This window comes from Salvia hispanica, chromosome 6 (assembly GCF_029641045.1).
Source record: "Salvia hispanica isolate PSC_SH4W2 chromosome 6, Shi_PSC_v1, whole genome shotgun sequence".
Taxonomy (NCBI): Eukaryota; Viridiplantae; Streptophyta; class Magnoliopsida; order Lamiales; family Lamiaceae; genus Salvia; species Salvia hispanica.
In genome coordinates this window covers 31,715,697-31,738,850 of record NC_142697.1, presented here as the reverse complement: position 1 = coordinate 31,738,850, position 23,154 = coordinate 31,715,697, and the positions used below count along the sequence as shown (strand labels likewise).

The 23,154-nt window shown below is 35.5% G+C and overlaps 1 protein-coding gene and 2 pseudogenes across 1 annotated transcript; all 3 read right to left on the bottom strand.

Annotated features, from left to right (window-relative positions):
• Positions 1-64: 64 nt before the first annotated feature.
• On the bottom strand, positions 65-6,641 carry LOC148923579 (alpha,alpha-trehalose-phosphate synthase [UDP-forming] 1-like; annotated as a pseudogene).
• A 6,212-nt stretch (positions 6,642-12,853) lies between these two features.
• On the bottom strand, positions 12,854-15,125 carry LOC125206584 (alpha,alpha-trehalose-phosphate synthase [UDP-forming] 1-like). Its single transcript, XM_089061544.1, has 11 exons — positions 15,005-15,125; positions 14,823-14,920; positions 14,367-14,755; positions 14,174-14,288; positions 13,988-14,089; positions 13,761-13,911; positions 13,578-13,666; positions 13,449-13,497; positions 13,249-13,349; positions 12,964-13,151; positions 12,854-12,872 (listed from the first exon to the last, which is right to left on the bottom strand). Exons 1-11 carry the CDS (start codon positions 15,123-15,125, stop codon positions 12,854-12,856), a joined length of 1,422 nt encoding a protein of 473 aa, XP_088917670.1.
• Positions 15,126-19,225: 4,100 nt separating this feature from the next.
• Positions 19,226-21,555, bottom strand: LOC125206583 (alpha,alpha-trehalose-phosphate synthase [UDP-forming] 1-like; annotated as a pseudogene).
• Positions 21,556-23,154: the final 1,599 nt, after the last annotated feature.

Here is a 23,154-nt window from a genome sequence, read left to right as displayed (position 1 = left end):
AGATACCTAATTTACACATCACATGATAACTATTTATAATAATCTATACTCTTTGCAATTCGACTCATATTGATTCTAGGAAAGAACCAATAGAGAAAACCCAAAATGGAGAAATGAAGCACATACATATTGGAACATCAGATCTTGATGGACATTGGCACGCCGAACTGAAGCAATACCACTTTATAACGCTAGTATTCGTTTTGCTCCAGAAAATACTTAATTTTATTTTTTTTCAAGAATTGCTAAAAGTACGATTGAGAACAAACCTTCTTTCCAAAAAAATCATCTTTGAAATCTTTAATGAGTTTCTGGACTTCAGGAAGTTCTATAGCCCACGTGAACCTTTCCTAATCAATCCCTATTGGACACTGTGGCAAGGATCATCATGAGAGCGGAACTTGTATGCTTGCAACATGTAGTCAAGCAAGAGATATTGTAAAATTGGGAACATGGAGACACGAGGACTTACCGCAACTTCTACACGAGTAACTCTACCTTGATCCTCAACTGCTTCAGGAGTACCATCAACTCCGAGAATGCTAGTGCAGACACTTACAAAATGTGTTGCAAAATCATGCATTTTGAATCTGGAAAAACAATGTGAGTAAGCAAATTTATTATAAATCTTCACACAAAGAGACTGGCGAAAAAAAAAAGTATTACGCCACGGAATCAGCCATCAGAACTGCGCGTAGCAGCTCAGACCGTGATGGAAAAGTGCAGTAGGCTTCAAGAGATGGGAATGGAGTGTGAAGAAACCATCCGACTTTAATGTTGTGGTTATATTCCTTGAGATATTTCGGTAGTAACATCAGGTAGAAGCCATGACACTAAACGATATCACCAACCTCGTAATGATTTATGATAACATCCGCTAACATCCGGTTCGCCTTCTGATATGCTGCAAACTGAGACTCATAACTCCACGTCGTTGCAGGACGTCGGTCCTCTTGTGGGAGGCCAAGATTGTGGAACAGAGGCCGCCGTATATTGTTGTTGTTGAAGTTTGTAGTATACAAACTTTGACTTTTGTCAAATTTTCATATCCCACATCGGTGGGGAGTTAAAAAGTTGGGGGAGTGGCTGCCTATAAAAGGAGCACTCCTCCCTCATTTGTAAATCATCCTCAAACATTTGTTTCTCTTCTCCAATTAATATAATTGGGCTCTACTCAGGGTGCTCGGAGACGTAGGCAATTTGGCCGAACTCCGTTATCAAAGTTTCGGGTGTGTTCTTTCTTTATTATTTATTTTGTTCCGCATTTATTTCTGGGTATGCTTTTTTGCTGTGATATTGTATTCAATATTATTTGCATGTTTCGTAGTAGTGTTTTGTACACCGACTGATAAATTCTGTTTGGAGTCTGATAATTAAGAGAGGACGATATCCCCAACAGTCTTTCCATAGAATTTATTTTGGGGAAGTAATTTTATCGAGGTAGACCCCATTGGGTTAACTCTAAAATTACTGAATCAGTTCATTTCACTATTTGAGAGAAAATTTGCCCGGTTTTCTCAACAAGTGGTATCAGAGCCAAGGTTCATCCTTGGTTCTTTTTGTCTGTAATATTGAATACTTTATTTTGAGTCTGTAATGGCGGGTAATGATCAAGAAGTCAAGGCTAGTTCTTCGTCATCGTGATCAAGGTTTGCACTGTCATTTATGAAATTGACGGTGGAGATATTTGACGGTAGTGGCCATTTTGGTATGTGGCAGGGTCTTGACATTGCCATTGAAGAAAAGAAACCAGAAGATATAGATGATAAAGATTGGAGTACCATAAATCGGTTAGCTTGTGGAACAATTCGGTCGTGTCTGTCAAGGGAGCAGAAGTATGCTGTCAAGAATGAGACTTCTGCACATAGATTGTGGAAGACATTGGAGGACAAATTTCTGGAGAAGAGTGGTCAGAATAAGCTCCTTATGAAGAAAAGGTTGTTCCGATTTGAATACCGGCCAAGTACCACTATGAATGAACACATTACTTTGTTTAATCAGTTAGTAGCAAACCTGCTAAATTTAGATGTGAAATTTGAGGATGAGGATCTGGCATTGATGTTGTTGTCGTCTCTTCCTGATGAATTTGAACATCTGGAGACCACATTGCTCCATGGTAAAGATGATGTGTCTTTAGATACTGTATGTTCTGCTTTGTATAGTCATGAATTGCGAAAGGCAGATAAAATGAAAGGCGAAGCAGTTACAGATGAAGCATTAGTAGCAAGGGGTCGTCAACAAGGCCGATCAAAGGAGAGAAGAGGAAGGTCCAAATCGAAAGGACGAGCTGCCAAAGATGAGTCTGCTTTCTGTTATGAGAAAGGACATTGGAAGAAAGACTGCCCGAAGTTGAAGAAGAAAGAAAATGCTTCGCATGATGCAAATGTTGCTGAATGCAAAAATGATGCGGAGTCGGATTGTTCTTTTACCGTTTCACCTACAACATCGCATCCAGATGAGTGGATATTGGATTCAGGTTGCACCTATCATATGTGTCCCATCAGGGAGTGGTTCTTTGATTTTGAAGAAATTAATGGCGGACTTGTTTACATGGGAAATGACAGTCCATGTAAGACGGTCGGGATAGGCTCAATCAAGCTGCAAAATCAGGATGGATCCACCAGAATTTTGAAGGATGTGCGGTACGTGCCCCAGTTGAAGAAGAATCTCATCTCTTTGGGGGCCTTATAATCTAAAGGACTAGTTGTGATGATGCGAGATGGAATTCTTAAAGCAACTTCAGGAGCATTGGTGATGTTGAAAGGCGTTAGGAAGAACAATTTGTTTTACTACCAAGGTAGTACGGTTGTTGGGACAGTAGCAACTGCGACTTCGAGTAACAAGAAGGATGCAGAAGCGACGAAGCTTTGGCATTTGCGATTGGGACATGTTGGTGAGAGATCATCGCAAATTCTCGCCAAGCAAGGATTACTGAAAGGTACGAAGTCTTGCAAATTAGATTTTGTGAGCATTGTGTCCTAGGGAAACAACGAAGAGTGAAATTTGGCACTGCAATCCATAATACAAAGGGAATTCTGGATTACGTGCACTCTGATGTATGGGGACATGCCAAGACTCCGTCACTTGGAGGTAGACACTATTTTGTCACTTTTGTTGATGATTTTTCCAGAAGAGTTTGGGTGTACACTATGAAGAGCAAAGATGAAGTCCTTGGGATTTTTCTAAAATGGAAAGCTCAAGTTGAAAATAAGATGGGGAAGAAGATCAAGGTTCTCCGATCAGATAACGGTGGAGAATACAAGAGTGATCCTTTCCAAGATGTATACCAGGAGTGTGGCATAGTTCGGCACTTCACAGTGAGAAATACACCACAGCGAAATGGAGTGTCAGAGCGTATGAATCGAACACTAGTGGAGAAAGTCCGTTGTATGTTGTCTAATGCTGGGCTAAACAGGAAATTTTGGGTTGAGGCCATCACATACGCTCAACACATTGTCAATCGTTTGCCATGTTCTGCCATTGATGGCAAGACTCCTTTAGAGATATGGTCCGGTAAACCTGCAACTGATTATGATTCTTTGCATATTTTGGGTTCTGTTGCATATTATCATGTCACTGAATCAAAATTGGATCCACGTGCAAAGAAGGCTTTGTTTATGGGTTTCACTGCTGGTGTTAAAGGATATCGGTTATGGTGTTTGGAGTCTGAGAAGACGATTATAAGTAGGGATGTTACCTTTGATGAATCTTCCATGTTGAATAAGGTAAATCCAAATAGTTGTGATACTTCGCAGCAGGTGGACTATACCCAAGCAGGTGGAGTTCGAAGATGCAGTTGTGATCCCGACTACGAACACCACAAATGACTCTCCTACGGAAGAAGAAGAGTCAGATGATGAAGAGGTTCCACCCCAAGAACCTTCGCAGCAATCAGAGCCAATTGCAGTCAGGCGAACGAGGCGGGAAAATAAGAGACCTGCTCGTTTTGCGGATATGGTAGCATATGCGCTTCCAGTTGTTGATGATATTCCAGGTATCTTTTCAAAAGCTGTTGAAAGTTCAGAAAGCGATGGTTGGAAAGGTGCTTTGGAAGAAGAGATGAAATCTCGCGATGGTTGGAAAGGTGCTTTGGAAGAAGAGATGAAATCTCTTCAGAAGAACAAGGTGTGGAAGCTGAAGCCGTTGCCGGAAGGAAAGAAGACAATTGGATGTAAATGGGTTTTTTCAAAGAAAGAGGGATTTTCTCACAAAGATGATGTTCGCTACAAAGCAAGATTGGTAGCTAAAGGCTACGCCTAGAAGGAGGGAATTGATTACAATGAGGTATTTTCTCCTGTTGGTAAACATTCCTCCATTAGAATTTTGTTGGCTTTGGTAGCGCAGTTGAATTTGGAACTAGCTCAACTTGATATGAAGACCGCGTTTTTACACGGTGATTTGAAGGAGGAAATCTATATGACCCAACCGGAGGGATTCAAGGTTGCTGATAAAGAAAATTGGGTTTGCAAGTTAAACAAATCGTTGTACGGATTGAAGCAGTCTTCAAGACAGTGGTACAAACAGTTTGACAAATTTATGAAGGATCAGATGTACACAAGAAGCAAATACGACCATTGTGTGTATTTGCGCAGACTTCAAGATGGGTCCTACATCTACCTACTCTTATACGTTGATGATATGCTGATAGCATCAAAGAGCCAAGTTGAAATTGACAGATTGATGGCTCAGTTGAGTAGGGAGTTCGAGATGAAGGATTTGGAGGAAGCCAAGAATATTCTCGGCATGGAGATTACAAGGGATAAAGAGGGAGGCAAGCTTTGGCTGACACAGAAGCAATATTTGACCAAAGTACTTCAGCGTTTTGGTATAAACGATGATTCCAAACCTGTAAGTACCCCGCTTGCTCCTCATTTGAAACTTAGCTCTCAATTATCTCCAAATACGAATGATGAGCGAGAATATATGGCGAAAGTTCCCTATGCTAACGCAGTTGGAAGCTTGATGTATGCAATGGTGTGTACAAGACCAGACATTTCACACGCCGTCGGTATTATGAGCAGATACATGCATGATCCAGGCAAGGGTCATTGGCAAGGGTCATTGGTAAGCTGTGAAATGGATTCTGCGGTATATCAAAGATACTGTAGATATTGGTTTGTTGTTTGAGCAAGATAAATCACTTGGTCATTTTGCAGTTGGATATTGTGATTCCGACTATGCTGGTGATTTGGATAAGCGAAAATCTACTACTGGCTATTTGTTCACTTTAGCAAGTGAGCCAGTTAGTTGGAAGTCTACCTTGCAGTCAACGGTAGCTTTATCTACGACAGAGGCAGAGTACATGGCCATTACTGAAGCTGTGAATGAGGCAATTTGGCTTCATGGGTTGCTGAAAGAATTGGGTGTTGGTCAGAAACAACTTGAAGTGTATTCTGACGGCCAGAGTGTTATTCATTTAGCAAAGAATCATGTCTTTCATGCAAGGACGAAGCACATTGATGTTCGCTATCATTTTGTGCGGGAAATTCTCGAAGAAGAGGAAATTGTCATAAGAAAGGTTCCGACTTTGGAGAATCCTGTAGATATGTTGACTGAAGAAAGCCAAGTTTGAATATTGTTTTGGACTTGGTTAATATTCTGCGAATTGGAGTTGGCGCTTGACGGCGCCAATATGAAAGCACCGCGGGTCATTTGTTTGGATGGAGAAGATTTGTGTTCGGTGGGATTTAAAATTTTGCCAAGGTGGAGATTTGTTGAAGTTTGTAGCATACAAACTTTGACTTTTGTCAAATTTCCATATCCCACATCGGTGGGGAGTTAAAAAGTTGGGGGAGTGGCTGCCTATAAAAGGAGCACTCCTCCCTCATTTGTAAATCATCCTCAAACATTTGTTTCATATAATTGGGCTCTGCCCAGTGTGCTTGGAGACGTAGGCAATTTGGCCGAACTCCGTTTACAAAGTTTCGGGTGTGTTCTTTCTTTATTATTTATTTTGTTCTGCATTTATTTCTGGGTTTGCTTTTTTTGCTGTGATATTGTATTCAATATTATTTGCGGGTTTCGTAGTAGTGTTTTGTACACCGACTGATAAATTTTGTTTGAAGTCTGGTAATTAAGAGAGGACAGTGTCCCCACCAGTCTTTCCATAGAATTTATATGGGGAAGTAATTTTATCGAGGTAGACCCCATTGGGTTAACTCTAAAATTACTGAATCGGTTCATTTCACTATTTGAGAGAAAATTTACCCGGTTTTCTCAATAGTTGCAGTAGCCGTTGTAATAGTGATCAGTAGTATCTTCATCAAGGAATACAGGAATACACTTCTGCAATAACATAAGATTCAATGATCACGATCATGTCACTACTAAAGCATTTTGCATTTTGACTAACCTTTTCAGCAAGAGCTGCAGCGACCGCCTTCTGCCCGGCCTCGTCTGGCACGTTCACTCCCCCGCAACCAATCCATCTTGTCTCGAACTTGAACTCGAACTCCTTTACCTCTACAACACAATAATAAAAAAGTAACACCACAATATAATTAAATTTAAATTCTTTTGAACAACTCACCCATAAGTCTGCTAACTAGGTCCATCTCAAACGACCACGAATCCCTTCCCACAGGCAAGGTTTTGAAAACCACAAGCAACCTTGGTTCGGTCACTAAGTTGGCGTCACACATATTGCTGAAATTGGGATTCGAGACACCTTAACTGCTCTGCATTACAAATTGGTAATATGTTGCACAAACGTATCTTAATTTAGAAAATTCATAATTTTCAAAAAAGGACTAAAAATGAATATCTACTTTTACCCACCACATTCAACTTTAAAATATGGATTCACATAAAATCATGTTAATAAGTCCCCACACATAATTCTAATTGTAATACAATTGCCTCCAATCAAATTGATTATTGTTTACTCAAGCTAGTTAATTACTTCGTTTCATTATTATTGATTGATTTTTTTAGGCACGGTAAATTATTAAATTGAGTGGAGAGAATCTTTTATAAGAGTGATAGAAAGAAAATAAAATATTAATGAGAATAAAATAAAAGAGAGTAAATATAAGTTTTTCCTAAAAAATGAAATAGTTAAATATTTATATATAGTAGCTCAATTGGAGAAAGAAAATGTAGGTATAAGAGCATCCACAACGCTTCTAATCCGAAGAGCACAGCTCGTGCCGTCGGCACAGCACCCGTCGATCTCACTGTTGGGGTCGTACCATCGGCACGAGCACACTCTCTGCAGCGGCGCGACACGTCCGCGCACGTGTCGTGACGTGTGTGAGCGATGACGCCCACTCGCCTTCTCTGCAATTTTTTTATATTTTTTTAATTCATAAAAAAATCCGATTTTTTTCCACTTCCCAAAATAGATCCGTTGTATGACCTTTTTTCAAAAAAATAATTCATTTTTTTAATCCCAATTCATCCAATTTTTTTTATAAATACACCTATTCATTACTCAGTTTTTTACATCAAACCAAACTATCTCTAACTCATACTTCTTCATACAATTATTTTGCATCAATTCGAACATATTTGGGCAAAATTCGGCAACGAGTAGTCGGTTCCTCTAATCGAACATATTTGTGAATTTTATTTGCTTGTATTTTTCATTTTTAGGATTTAATTAATGGAATTGTAAGAATAATGCAGCCCTGTCTACATCTCTAGTAGGTATGTGATGTACTTTACTTCAATGCACATTATAAAAAACATGACTCAAATAAAGTTATGTGAACAGTGATAAATCCTCTCCTTTAGAGCCGTGGGATGTACATGAATTTCTTGGAAAATATTGATATTTATAGTCTACGGCGGTTTTCGATTTCCTAGAAAAAATAGTAACAAGATACAATCTATGATTAAATTGTGAGATTTGTTTAGTAGAAGAGAGCTGGCCATAACTAATTATTATGGGATATAATTTTGCAAACCGAACACCCCCTAAATATTGATATAATCTATGATTAAATTGTGAGATTTGTTTAGTAGAAGAGAGCTGGCCATAACTAATTATTATGGGATATAATTTTGCAAACCGAACACCCCCTAAATATAGTCAATATTGATCTGATAATGTAACCTGGAAATCGAAAGAGAAATGTTGATGTGTATGATCCGGGAGGAGAAGAAATGCGCCAGCTTGAATTATTCAGTGCTTGAGTCTATATATAGAGAGAACGTATATGAGATGTAATCAAATGAATTAGTTGTCATCCTGTGTCATCAAATCTTCAAATCTAATAGTTCAGATCATAATTTTAAATATCACAAGTCAATTTATTGTCCGATATTTGCTTTATATTTACTTAACATCTGGGAATTAGATCTATCTTGCTATATTTCTTATTATGAAAATCACATAAATAATTTTCTCCTCTCTCCGGTATTTCTTTTTTCTTTCTAAATAGTATTCCCTCTATCTGTCATTATTTATTACTAGTTTTCTTTTTTATCCATCCACTAAATATATGTCACATTTATTTTTACTATTTTGGTAATTGAGTTAACATTCCTCAAACTAATTTTACTCATATTATATTGTAAAAGTACTACTCCCTCCGTCCCATAAAAATAAGTCATTTGGGTTTGACGCATGTGTTAATGTGTAATTGGTAAAGTAGAAGAGAAAGAGAAAAAGTAGTTGAACTTGTGTAGTGGATGGTGGAGCCCACATATGATAAAGTAAAAGAGAATGAAAAAAAGTTACTCCCTCCATCCCCCATAATTTGTCACCATTTAATCCGACACGGATTTTAAGAAATGTAATAGAAAGTGGGTTGAAAAAGTTAGCGATATGTGGGTCCTACTTTTATATACTAGTTTTATAATAAAATGTGAGTGAGAATGAGTTAGTGGAATATGAGATCCACTACCAAATATGGTAAAAGTGAAAGGTGACAAATTTTTAGGGACATGCGAAAAAGGAAATAGATGACAAATTTTCAGGGACGGGGGAATACTATAAATGGATATGGACTATTTGTATCGGACATACGAAAAAGGATATATGGCCTATTTAAATTGGACGGAGGGAGTATATAAAGTGAGACTCAACTGAAGACCACACCCATAACTTTTGGTTATTTACGATCAATCCCATGATTTTTCAAAATATATAACGAATTAAACAATATATTGTGTACCTTTTGCAACTATCCCATATGATTAAAATATAGATGAACTTATGTACTCCCTTCGTCCTAAAAAGTATGAATATTTAGTTCCTTCGGCAGATCGCTTAGCCCCGTTCATCTTCGGCGCAAGAGCGCTCGATCAGTGAGCTATTACGCACTCTTTCAAGGGTGGCTGCTTCTAGGCAAACCTCCTGGCTGTCTCTACACCCCTACCTCCTTTATCACTGAGCGATCATTTAGGGGCCTTAGTTGGTGATCCGGGTTGTTTCCCTCTCGACGATGAAGCTTATCCCCCATCGTCTCACTGGCCGACCTTGACCCCTGTTATTTTGAGGTCACAGGTTTTAATGCATAATTGGTCAAGTAAGAGAGATAGAAAGAAAAAATAATTAAAATATTTTTAGTGGATAATGAGTCGCATCTCTTTAGAGAGAAAAGATTTTTCAAAATTAGAATGCGAATACTCTTTAGGTTCATCCTGATAACGACTCAAATCTTATTTATTTGATTAAAATCTGATATTACACGATTAAACCTGATTTACATAATTGAAACCTGATATTGCACGACTGAATCTGATTTTTAAAAACTAATTTGCAGGAAAAAAAAAATCTATTTACATGATTTATATCTGATTTACATGAACAAAGAATAAAATTAAAGTATATTTTTAAAAAAATTAATGAAATAATAATACTAATATTGTTAGTAGGTTACCCGAGCCCAACTTGAAATTAACGAGTTCATAGCAGGTCAACCAAATAAAAACACGAACGCAATAAAACTTGACCAAACTCATTAATTTTGTATGTATTCATGTTGGGTTTTTCGTCTTGTGTCTACCAGCCCTAACTCATGGCTGTGAATAAGATATTTGTCATATTTCCTGCATCCACAAAAAATAGTCTCGTTTTTCCATTTTGGAATGCCCACAAAAAATAGTCTCATTTCTAAAAATAGCAAGTTTATCACTCATACTTGACCCACTTTTTCTCCTCTCCCCACACTTTACCCACTCTTTATCCATATCTCTCTTACTTTATCTAGTTTTTTCGTTCTCTCTTTCTTTATCAATTTTTCATTAAAACCCGTAAATGAGACTATTTTTAATGGACAGAATGAGTATTTCCTAATGTTCACCTCGACCACTCCCAAATTAGTCACAAGTCTCTTTGTCATTAAACTTGTAAAAGATAACTATAAGTAAAATAAAAGAAAAAATGTCATTTAAATCGTAACTTTCAAAAGTAGGAACTTTGGTAACGACGTGAATTTTAAGGCAAAATTGGTAAAGTAAGAGAGAAGAAGAGAGAAAATAGTGGAATTAGTGTAAGTGGATTATGGGTTTATTTTTTAATAAAATGGGAAGTTTCTATTTTTTTGGAAACGAACCAAAATTAAAAGAATTTCAATTTTTAGGAAACATATGAGTACCTTTTTTACATTTTAAAGTACTCACACGCGTTTAAAATTTCAATTTAACTTCTTGTGATTTTTGTAGTGTTTGTCATTATATCTTCACAACTTATATGGTAGAACAATGGCAAAAGAGTTTGAAGTAAATACCTAGTACTAATACTTTTACATATAAATATAGATATATGCATATTGTGATAGTATTGGGGAAGCGCTATGATGACACCTAGTTAAAACCAAACCTAGGTAAGCAATTTGCGATATATTTGCAAACAACTCACACATGGTTTCAAGCAAACTGCTATACGAAATCAGAGCACTATGTCACCATAGTTAAAATGACAACCTAGACAAACAATCTATGATGCATAGGCAAGCATATCAGCATATGATTCAAAGCAATCTGCGATACGAAATCAAAGATAATCACGTAACCTGCGATATATAAACAAGCAAGTCTGCTACGTGCAGACTAAGGTTGAATCCGTTTCTAAATTTAAGGGCCCTCATTACAGGTTGGCTGTTATTTTAATTTGGTTGTCATTTTAGTACAACCCTGTTGTGATATATTATGATATCCTAAAAGTTTCTTAAAATAACATATTAAATGCAAATTAAAATATACATACGATAATAAAGTGTGTTATATTGCTAATTGACCTCTAAATTGTTAACTACAATTAAATGATAGGTATTAGATTATTAACATCAATCATCCTATAGTATTGCATTAAATATGTCAATTTGATCAATTGACCAAAAGTTAGATATAACTAACTTTCAAAAAATATCTCAAAATTTTAAATAATCATAACTATCTCAATTTAAATTATTAATTTACACAACATATATCAAATCAAATGTAATTTTGTAAGAATTCTAACGAGATTTCACTCACATATGTTCTGATATCAAAATTTCAAACAAATTCTTGAATTTTCAAAATTATCAAGAAGCAGTTGAATGTAACATAGCTATTATAATATGTTTAGTACACTACATCGACAATTTGAATCAAAATTCTAATTTTAGTAGTTTTCTTATTTATAAAATTTAAATAATAATAATAACAAAATGAAATTACACATGAAATTTTATAGACCATTACAGCATCCCCAACGCTAGGGGACGGGCCGAATATCGCGAGTCCCGACCCGGGCCATGCGTTAGACAGAGGAGAGTCACGGCCTGGGACGGTCCTGGAGCCGCAGTTGTGTCCCCGGGCCACTCCTGGGGTTCGGCCCGTCCATGCGTTGGAGCCTCCTGGGCCGTGCCCCAAACCCCATTCTTTTTTGTTTTTTTTCCTGATTTTTTTTAGCATTTGAGGAAGAATGGATAAGAGGAAGAAGAGGGAGAGGGAAAGTGGCGTGCATTTAATTTATTTTGGGAAGTGGAGCCTATTTTAATTTTTCTCATTTTTATTGGTAAGTGGAGACTATTTTGATTCTCTCATTTTCATTTTTTTTAGTTTATATAATTTATAATTATATTTTGGAAATTTAGAAGCAGAGCTCTCATTTTGATTTTCTTATTTTGTTCAATGTTTTTAATTTTTAGTTTATAATTTATTATTTTTGAATTAAAAATGAATTTTTCGTATTTTAATTGTTCAACGTATTCTATTTTACGAGTAAAATAGTTTTTTTTTTTTAAAAAAAAAATTAACTCCTATATGAAGGAGGATATTATATATAAACTCTTAAGAAAGGAGGATACAACTGAAGTTAAGAGGGCTCGAATTCGGCATCTCATACATTGATGTCTAAGCTCATTGCCGCTAGGACAAATGTGAATAGTGCAATTTAATAGTTGTGGCCCGGGTTGGGGCTTGCAAGGTTAGAGGAGTTGTGGCTTGGGACTCAAATTTAGGGGAATGATACGTGGAGGGGACTTGGGGCCTGAATTGGGGACAGGGTCGGGGATGCTCTTAGATCTCCAAATTCTTGTAGTCTTAAATTAAATTGGTTGTGGTTAGTAGTTAAAGATCACACCTCTACAATAATAAATGAATCATATATGCAAGAAGTTAATATACTTCGTAGCATCTTATGACATAAATAAAAACAACAAAATTGCAAAGAAGTAGTACCCCACTACATAGTATTTTCGAATACTTTTCAAAAGAGAAGAAAACTATATTACTTAGGGATCGATGTTGGTGAAACTGATTATAAGAGATTCTAAACACTAGCCGGGCATGATATTGCTAGAGTGTAACCGTCGGGGTTACAAGGAAATAAATAACAAACTCGATAACGAAATGAAACAAAATTTTGATGCACGCTACATGTAATCGTGTAGTGACTTGATGGTGAGGTCTGGCTGCTTCAATTGAGGCTAAGGTCACTGCAAAGTAAGATTAGAATCTTGATCAGAATCTAACAATTATGAACAATAAACAAGAATTTAGTAGTGTAAGAATGCAGGCTAGGCTCACCTTATAATGAAATCAGCCCAATTTTGAGCAGTATGAGTTGTGACATACTCAAAGTTAAGCCTATGGCGCTCGTCTCGCTCTTCCGCTGGCATATCCAAAGCCCGGCCTATCGCTGCAGCGACTTCCGTAAGGCTCCTCGGATTCACAACAATTGCGCCCGCACCAAGAGCCTGCGCTGCTCCAGCAAACTACATTTCGTAGAAACAAGAAAAAAATATAATGTTGGAATCTGGAATCAGTATAGCGCAATCTAAGCATAGTGCAACGTTGCGTAAATATATATACCTCGCTGAGGATGAGTACGCCCCTCTTCGAATCTTGGCATGCCACGAACTCGGAGCTCACAAGATTCATTCCATCCCACAATGATGTGATAAGTGTTACATCTGACGAGTCAAGACCACCAATTGCATCAGTTAACAGTTGAAGAAACATAAAATCAGATATAATAACATACACATTTCCAGTTTGAGATTAAAAATTACCAGAGATAGCATACAATGCACACAGTGGATAAAAGTCGATTGAACGATCCTACAGAAATACGAAAATTTTGCTTCAGAATCTAAAAAAGTATGTTTGAAAGCATAAACAAGAGAGAAATGTAAGCCAACCAGATAATGAACAGGAACAGCACTCAAACTTCCAAATCTTGCATTGATTCTTCCAGCAATTTCATGAACTTGTCTTTTAAGTTTTTTATCTGCAAACACCGCAACGAAAACACAAGATGAAACATCACTAGGAAAAATTAATATTGTGTCAAATGCAACTAATAAACTACCACAAGCCCATACATATTGGAACATCAGTTCTTGATGGCACGCCGAACTGAAGCAATACCACTTTGTCACGCCAGTATTCATTTTCCTCCAGAAATATCTCGAATGCTTGCATCTTTTCGGGGATTCCTTTTATCGTATCAAGACGTTCCACACCTAGTATTACCTACACTCAAAAATTGGTTACAAATATTTAACTATTTTCTTTTCAAAAATTACTAAATATGCAATTGAGAACAAACCTTCTTTCCAGAAAATTCCTCTTTGAATTCCTTCATGAGCTTTTGGACTTCAGGAAGTTCTATAGCCCGCGTGAACCTTTCCGAATCAATCCCTATTGCACACTGTGGAATGGAAGAGATAATCATGATTCCAAGCAAGAGATACTGTAAAATAGGGAACATGGAAACACGAGGACGAGGACTTACCACAGTTATATGAGTAACTCTACCTTGATCCTCGATAGCTTCAAGAGTGCCTTGAACTCCGAGAATACTAGTGCAAGCATTCAAAAAATGTCTTGCAAAATCATGTGTATGGAATCTGGGAAAAAAAATGCGAGTAAGCAAGTTTATGATATATCTTCAAAAGAGGAGACGGGCGGAAAAAAAAAAGTATTACCCAACGGAATCAGCCATCAGAACTGCGCGTAGCAGCTCAGACCGTGATGGCAAAGTGCGGTAGACTTCAAGAGAAGGGAATGGAGTGTGAAGAAACCATCCGACTTTCATGTTGCTGTTATATTCCTTGAGATATTTCGGTAAGAACATTAGGTGGAAGTCATGACACCAAACGATATCACCCTCCTCATAATGATTGATGATTGCATCCGCAAATATCCGGTTCGCCTTCTGATATGCTGCAAACTGAGACTCATAACTCCACGTCGTTGCAGGACGGTCCTCCTGTGGGAGGCCGAGGTAATGGAATAGAGGCCACAGTATATTGTTTGAGTAGCCATTGAAATACTGGTTAGCAGTATCTTCATCAAGGAAAACAGGAATGCACTTCTGCAATAACATAAGATTCAACGATCACGATCATGTCACTACTAAAGCATTTTGCATTTTGACTAACCTTTTCAGCAAGAGCTGCAGTGAGCGCCTTCTGCCCGGCCTCGTCTGGCACGTTCACTCCAGCCCAACCAATCCAGCGTTGCTCGAAGTCCTTCACACCTACAAAAAATAGAAGCAACATGCAAATTTGATAAGCAAAAAAGTAACACCACAATTAAGTTCAATTTCTTCCAAACAACTCACCCATAAGGCCGCTAACTAGGCCGCCCATGCCCATCTCTAACGACCATGAATCCTCGCCCAGCCTCTTTGCGGACACGGGGAGACTATTGGAAACCACAAGCAACCTCTGTTTGCCAGACATATTGCCGGAGATGGGATTCGAGAGAGGTCGACTGCGCCGGATTATAATAATGGCTCTGATTACATATTGAGAAGCAACATTATGTAACTATCATTTTACATAGTAAGATCAAAACTAGACAATGATGATAGGAATTGATTTAAGAATAATCATAAATGTACATAAATAGTACATGTACGTAATATTCCTAAATTTTAAATTTAATTGGATTATATTACAAAGTAGTTTAGGGATAATATTATGCATGTAGTACAATTTATGTACATTTATCACTGTCCTTTATTTAAATGAAGAACTCATCAACATGATTTTTGCATAGCGGGAATTTATGTGTTTCGGTAACGTATACAGCGTGAACAAATAAGAAAACTGAATTTTATTTTTGCTACTTAAAACTGGAGGAGATTATACATTTATAAATAGATTATTACGAATAGAATATATGATTAATACAAGCAGATTCATCGAAACCCCTTAATTAAATGGTTATTACAAATAGATTGAAATTTGTTTCCTTTTACTTAGAGAGCACATAAAATGCTAGTGGAATGAAAGCTATATAAATTAATATCCAATGAAAAATCTTGATGAGGCGGGCAGATCCAAAGGAAATTTAGACACTACAACTAATTATGATTCCATATTTAGTGTTGGGCAAGTGTTCCTCATGATATCAATCAGTTTGATAGGGAATGTAAATAAACAAAATATGAAGAAAAAAAAAAACCACACATTTGATATCATTTTTGGTTATAACTCTAAGACAGATTAGTTATCTATCATATCAAACTAATGCCGTATACATCGGCAGCAATGGAAGTGATATAAATTGAGATGAGATGAAATTGGCGAGGATTGAGGTCTCAGCTAAAAGTTTTTTGAAAAAGAAGAATTCAAGGAATGAGGTCTTAGCTAAAAGTTTATAGAAAAATAAGAATTCAAATGGAGTAGTATGTTTTATGCTAACCTAGAAATCAGGAGAAGAAATGCGCTTGCTTGCAATGTTTTGTGCTATAAGTCTATATATATATAACCAAATATCACAACTAAAACTATTATAAGATTTACATGGTTGTGAATTCGATCTCCGTTATATTTCCTATACTAAAAATCACAATAATTATTTTCCCCTCTCTCCCAAATTAGTCAAGCTTTATTTTTTTCTTTTTAAATAGTATTCAGTAAATTTAGTGAAAAGATAACTTTAGTTAAAATAGAGGAAATTTATGTTTATAATCATAATTTTGATTGACACGATATAATACAGGTTGTCACGCGTGATAACAGCACAAACATGATTTTACATTATGAAAATAAGATGTTACACGGTTAAATCTAATGCACACAATTAAATTAGATATAGCACGATTAGATTTGATTTTTTAACCTAATTTACACGATAAAAACTCGATTTACATGATTTTAATCAGATTTATACAAACATGGAGTTTAAAATCCATGTATAATATTTTTAAAAAGAGGTAACATGTTTATTAGTATGCAAACTTTGTCAATTTGGTCTGTAATATTTGAAAATATCTTCTGCAGTCCATTAACTTTTATGTAATATGATTTGAGCTATTTTTTCATTGCTTCAAACTTTTTTTGGACGAAAAATACCCTCAAGTCCATCAAGAAAATTTAAGTCTATTAATTATCTCTTCTTTATTAAAATATTTAATTTATCTTTCTTAATTTTTTTCGCTTCTTTACTAAAAATGCTCTTTAAGGGCTTGAGGGTATTTTAAACCATAAAAAAAAGAGTGAACTACAAAAATGGTCCCTGGACTATGGGTTTATCTCGCCCATAGTCCCTGGACTTTAAAAATATCGCCAGTAGTCCATGGACTAAGGGTTCATCTCGAAATTGGTCCTTTTGGCTTTTTTTGGTACGAAAATACCCTTTGATATTATTTTGGGGGGTTTGGGCAATTTGGTCTTTTTTACACTCTTACATTTTAAATCTGATATTATCTTAGTTATGTGTACTAACTTTGATATTATTTCAAAATTATCATTCTTCTTCCATTTTGTTATCCTTCACTGAATTTGTTTTTTTTTTTTATTTCAATATTAGATTTAATTTTATAAAACTAAATTTAATAATTTAATGAAAACTATTAATTCATGGACACTATAAATATTGATTAAAACTATTAATTTTTGTTATTTAATATAATATTCAATTGAATTGAAGAAGTACAGAAAAATAATATTAATCATGATGAAAAAATAAGAGTTATTCTATTTAGCCTCCGTTCGGTTGTTATAATTGCTTGTGATTAAATATTATGAAGTTGACTAAAAATTTGATCCTACTAAAAATTTTATATAGGAGTATTTTTGTTGAAATTTTCTAGTAAATTTTGATTGTTTTCAAATTAATAAACGAAAATTATATTAGTCTTACATTAGATGCATATTTATTTCAGAATAAATTGTGTTATATAATTTATTTATGATTAAAGTTACTGTATTAAATATTGATTAAAACTAAGGCGTTGTCATACCTTATTGATTACATAGTACTATACACTATCAAATATTGATTATAACTATTAATTTTTGCTATTTAATAATTTTTATAATTAAAAAAATTTATTGATATTTAAAAATTAAAATTTAAAATTTTGTAAAATTAAATCTAATATTGAAATAAAGAAACAAAGTGAAGGATGACAAAAGGGAAAAAGGATGATAAATTTGAAATAATATCAAAGTTAGTACATAGCTGAAATAATATCAGATTTAAAATGTTAAAAGTGTAAAAAGACCAAATTGCCCAAACCCCCCAAAATAATATCAAAGGGTATTTTCGTACCAAAAAAAAGCCAAAAGGACCAATTTCGAGATAAACCCTTAGTCCAGGGACTACTGGCGATATTTTTAAAGTCCAGGGACTATGGGCGAGATAAACCCATAGTCCAGGGACCATTTTTGTAGTTCACTCTAAAAAAAAATGCAAAAGTCCTTTGAGATGTATCATATCTAACTCTAGAGAGTAGAGACAATGGGGGTATTTTTAAATAATGAGGACCCCAAACCAAATACTATTGGGTTTTTAACGGATCAAACCCATAAAGATACGAACCTAGTAAGACTTGACACAAATTTATTAATTTCATACGTGTTTGTAACACATTTTCATGTAGTGTCAAAATTCATCAGCCCTAACTTAGTGGCTGTAAATTAAACCCTTTTATATTTACTATTTTTTGAAAAATCACATAAATGATTTTCTCTTCCTTCTCAAAATTGTCATGCGTTTCTTTTTTTGCTTTTTTAAATAATTAAAATATGAAAATATCATATTTATATTTATCATTGTTATTAGTGTAGTTGTTGTTATTTGGATTTCAACTTGGATCAATACCATTCATATGAATTAATCCAGTCTACAAATAAGCATCAATATTTGCAATTCTAAATTTCTAATGCCATACAACCTTCAAATAAAAATGTTATTTTCTTTTAAAAATAAAAAATAATATTGTAAATTTAATTATTAAATTTATTTGGATTTAACAAATGTTTGAATCTATTGCTAGTATCTTATTTTCAATAGGGGCCAATCAAGTGTAGTCGAACTAATGGTTATATTACAATAAAATAGAAAAGGCAAACATAAAAGGAACAAAAAAAAAGACGGTCTATGTGTTTAGTATATAAATTTTTCGTATATTTTTATATTTAGATTACAGTGTTCACTGCAAAGCAAGATCAGAATCAATAATGAACAATAATGAATAGGAACAGAACTCAAACTGCCAAATCTTCCTTTGATTCTTCATACAATTTCATGAACTGTCTCTTAAGTTTCTTATTATCTATAAACACCAAAGGGAAAAACTAGATGAAACATCACTAGGACTGATCAATAGTGTCTTGAAATGACGCGGTTACAAGCCTATTTATAGGCTAGAATGGACTCTTAAAACTATTACAATACCTAAACCATTGGTGTGACTCTAGCACACCTAAGTCACTCATTCAACAAAAAATAACTTAAAAAGACACTTGATTTTGGCTTCTCATGACAAAAATGCATCATTATATCTTCAATTTGGGCCTCCAAATACGATCCATGATGAGTCCAAGCATCACGCACTGAGGTCACTGCAAAGCAAAATCAAATTCTCGAGTTAGATTTTAAGAAATGTTAAGAAATCTATCAATTGTTAAGAAATGTTGCAATTATGAACAATAAAACAAGGCTCACCTTACAAAGAAGTTAGCCCACTGTTGAGCAGTATGAGTTGTGACATACTCAAAGTTATGCCTGTGGCGCTCGTCTCGCTCTTCAGCCGGCATATCCAAAGCCTTGCCTATCGCTGCAGCGACTCCCATAAGGTCCAAAGGATTCACGATAACCGCACCAGCACCCAGAGACTCTGCTGCTCCAGCAAACTACATTTCGAAGACACAAAAAAAAATGTTGCTTGATTAGAAAATCAATATAGAACAATCTAAGCATAATGCAAGTTGAGTATATATATACTTCGCTGAGAATGAGGACGCCCCTCTTCGAATCTTGACAAGCTACAAACTCAGAGCTGACGAGATTCATTCCATCCCGCAATGAAGTAACAAGTGCTACATCTGGCAAAACCAAATTGCATCAGTTAACAGTCGAAAAAACATAAAATCAAATAACAACATACACATTTCCAGTTTGAGAGAAGATATTACCAGACATAGCATACAATGCACACAGTGGATAAAAGTCGATTGAACGATCCTGCAGAAGTACGAAAATTTTGCTTTAGAATCTAAAAAAAAATTAGTAATTGAAAGCATAAATGTCGAATGCAAGTAAAAAGCCAAGAAGCCAACCAGATAATGAATAGGAACAGAATCCAAACTTCCATATCTTGCGTTGATTCGTCCAACAATTTCATGAACTTGGCTCTTAAGTTTTTTATCTGTAAACACGAAAAGGAAAAACAAGATGAAAAATCACTAGGCAGAATAAATCTTTTGTCGAACGAAACTAATTAACTACCACAAGCACATACATTCAGGAACATCACTTCTTGTTGGCACAGCAATCTGAAGCAATACCACTTTATCACGACAATATTCGTTTTTCTCCAGAAACTTCTCGAATGCTAGTAACTTATGAGGGATTCCTTTTATCATGTCAAGACGGTCCACGCCCAGTATCACCTACAATCAACAATTGGTTACAAATATATGATTATTTTCTTTTTAAAATCACTAAAATGTGACTGAGAACAAACCTTCTTTCCTAAAAATTTCTCTTTGAACTCTTTAATGAGCTTCTGGACTTCAAGAAGCTCTATAGCCCGAGTGAACCTTTCCGAATCAATCCCTATTGGACACTGTGGAGAACATCATGATTTGATATGCTTGCAACATGTACTGTAAAACTGGGAACGTGGAGAGACGAGGACTTACCACAGCTACACGAGTAACTCTACCTTGATTCTCAACAGCTTCTGGAGTACTTTTAACTCGAGAATACTAGTGCAAGCACTCACAAAATTTCTTGCAAAATCATGTGTATGGAATCTAGAAAAAAATGTGAGTAATCAAATTTATTAATCCATATAAATCAACAACCTATATATATCTTCAAAAAAAAAATATTACCCCACTAAATCTGCCATCAGAACTGCACTTAGCAGCTCGGACCGTGATGGCAAAGTGCGGAAGACTTCAGAAGACGGGAATGGCTCGTGAAGAAACCATCCGATTTTCATGTTGCTGTTATATTCCTTGAGATGTTTCGGTAGCAACATAAGGTGGAAGTCGTGAATCCAAACAACATCACCCTCCTCGTAGTGGCTTTGGATAACATCCGCAAACAGCCGGTTCACCTTCTGATATGCTGCAAACTGAGACTCATAACTCCACGTTGTTGCTTGGTGGTCCTCCTGTGGGAGCCCGAGGTAGTGGAGCAGAGGCCAGATAATACGGTTGCAGTAGCCGTTGTAATACTGATTAGCAGTATCTTCATCAAGGAAAACAGGAATGCACTTCTGCAATAACATAAGATTCAATGATCACGATCATGTCATTACTAAAGCATTTTGCATTTTGCATTTGGCATTTTGACTAACCTTTTCAGCAAGAGCTGCAGTGAGCGCCTTCTTCCCGGTATCGTCTGGCACATTCACTCCCGCCCAACCAATCCATCTTGCCTCGTACTCCTTCACCCCTACAAAGTAGAAAAGCAGCATGCAATAAGCAAAAAGTAAATAATTTGCAAAAAGTAACACCACAATTAAATTCAATTTCTTCCATACAACTAAGTCTCACCCATAAGGCCGCTAACTAAGCCGCCTGCGCTTATATCAAACGACCACGAATCCTCGCCCTGCCTCTTTGCAGACACAGGCAGCCTATTGGCAACCACAAGCAACCTCTGTTTGGTTGGTGAGTCGCCGTTACACATATTGGCAGGCATATTGCTGGAGACGGGATTCGAGAGAGTTACACAGCGCCGGCTAGCAATTGCACTGCATTACAATATACAAATTGAGCAGCAACCATTTCAGTGATGCTGCCTTGAACAGAATATAGTATGATTGATATTTATTTTGTTTGGAAATCCATGTTTTTGCATAGTTAAGATCAAAACTAGACAATGACGGGAGATCACAGGAAATATACAATAAGTGTGTAATTATTTTTAAGATTTTGAAATAATAGGAATGATATAACTGAAAAAAACTGAATTAAAACTGGGGGAGATTTGAAAAATGCTTAGGTGTATCGCAATTATTGAAACCTTAATATGTTAGATATCATATGATTTTATGTCAAATCATTTTCCATACTTTAATTTAAAGTGTTATGCTATTGAAGATATTGCTAATATTTTCGAATAACATAAATATAAAAATAAATTTGAGATGAGATGAAATTGGTGGGGAATGAAGTCTTGTGAGAGTAGAATATTTTATGAGAGTTTAAGGCATTAAAAAAAAAAAAAGGAAACAAACAAATCAAGAGCATATGCTAACCTAGATATTGGGAGAAGAAATGCGGTAGCTTGCAATATTTAGTGTTATAAGTCTATAGACTATATATAACCAAATATTACAGCTCAATATATTACTATAAGGTTACATGGTTGTGAATTAGATCTCCATTAAATTCCCTTTGCTTAAAATCACTTAAATAAATTTTTTCAATCTACTAAATTACTCACGCTTTATTTTTTTCATTATAAGTAGTATTCGGTAAATTACGGAAAGATAACGTTAGATAAAAATATATAGGAAATTTGTGTTTTAAATCATAACTTTTGATTAACATGATATAAGATTGGACATAGGTTATCATGATAACAGCACAAACATGATTTACATTATGAAAATTTTATGTTACACGGATAAATCTGGTTTACACAATTACGTTATATATAGTACGCAATTACATTATATATAGCACGGTTAGGAGTACTATGAAATTATATATTAAAATATCACAACTTAATTTATTACTAAGTCCGTTCCCCAAATTTTGACACACTTTGATCCGGCTCGAGTTTTAAGAAATGTAATGGAAAGTGAGTTGAAAAGTTTATGGGATGTGGCCGTAGAGGTGTCAAATGGGCCGGGCTGGGCCGGGCCCGGTGAGGCCCACTGAGATTTAGGCCTAGCCCAGCCCGTGTCTATAGCGGTCCAGGCCGGGCTAATGTGGACCCAGACCCATATGGTAAGTGGGCCGGGCCGGGCCGGGCCGGGCCTGGGTCAAGTTAAAAAATTATATACAAAAATAAAATGACATTATAGAATTTGGAAGGAGTGCAGAGAGAATGAAAATGATTAGTATGTGTTTTATTATAATAATTAAACTTAATTAAGATATGTTTAAAATAGAAAATAATCCTGTTGATTTGTGTTATAAAAGGCATAATATAGTGATAGTTATATGCACTATACTCCATATAAAGGAATAGCATAAATGTAAGACAATTAATACCATAATGCAATTTAATAGATTCCCACTAAATCAGGAATCGAACTCCATTAATCATTTTAAATTGTATCTGCAATTT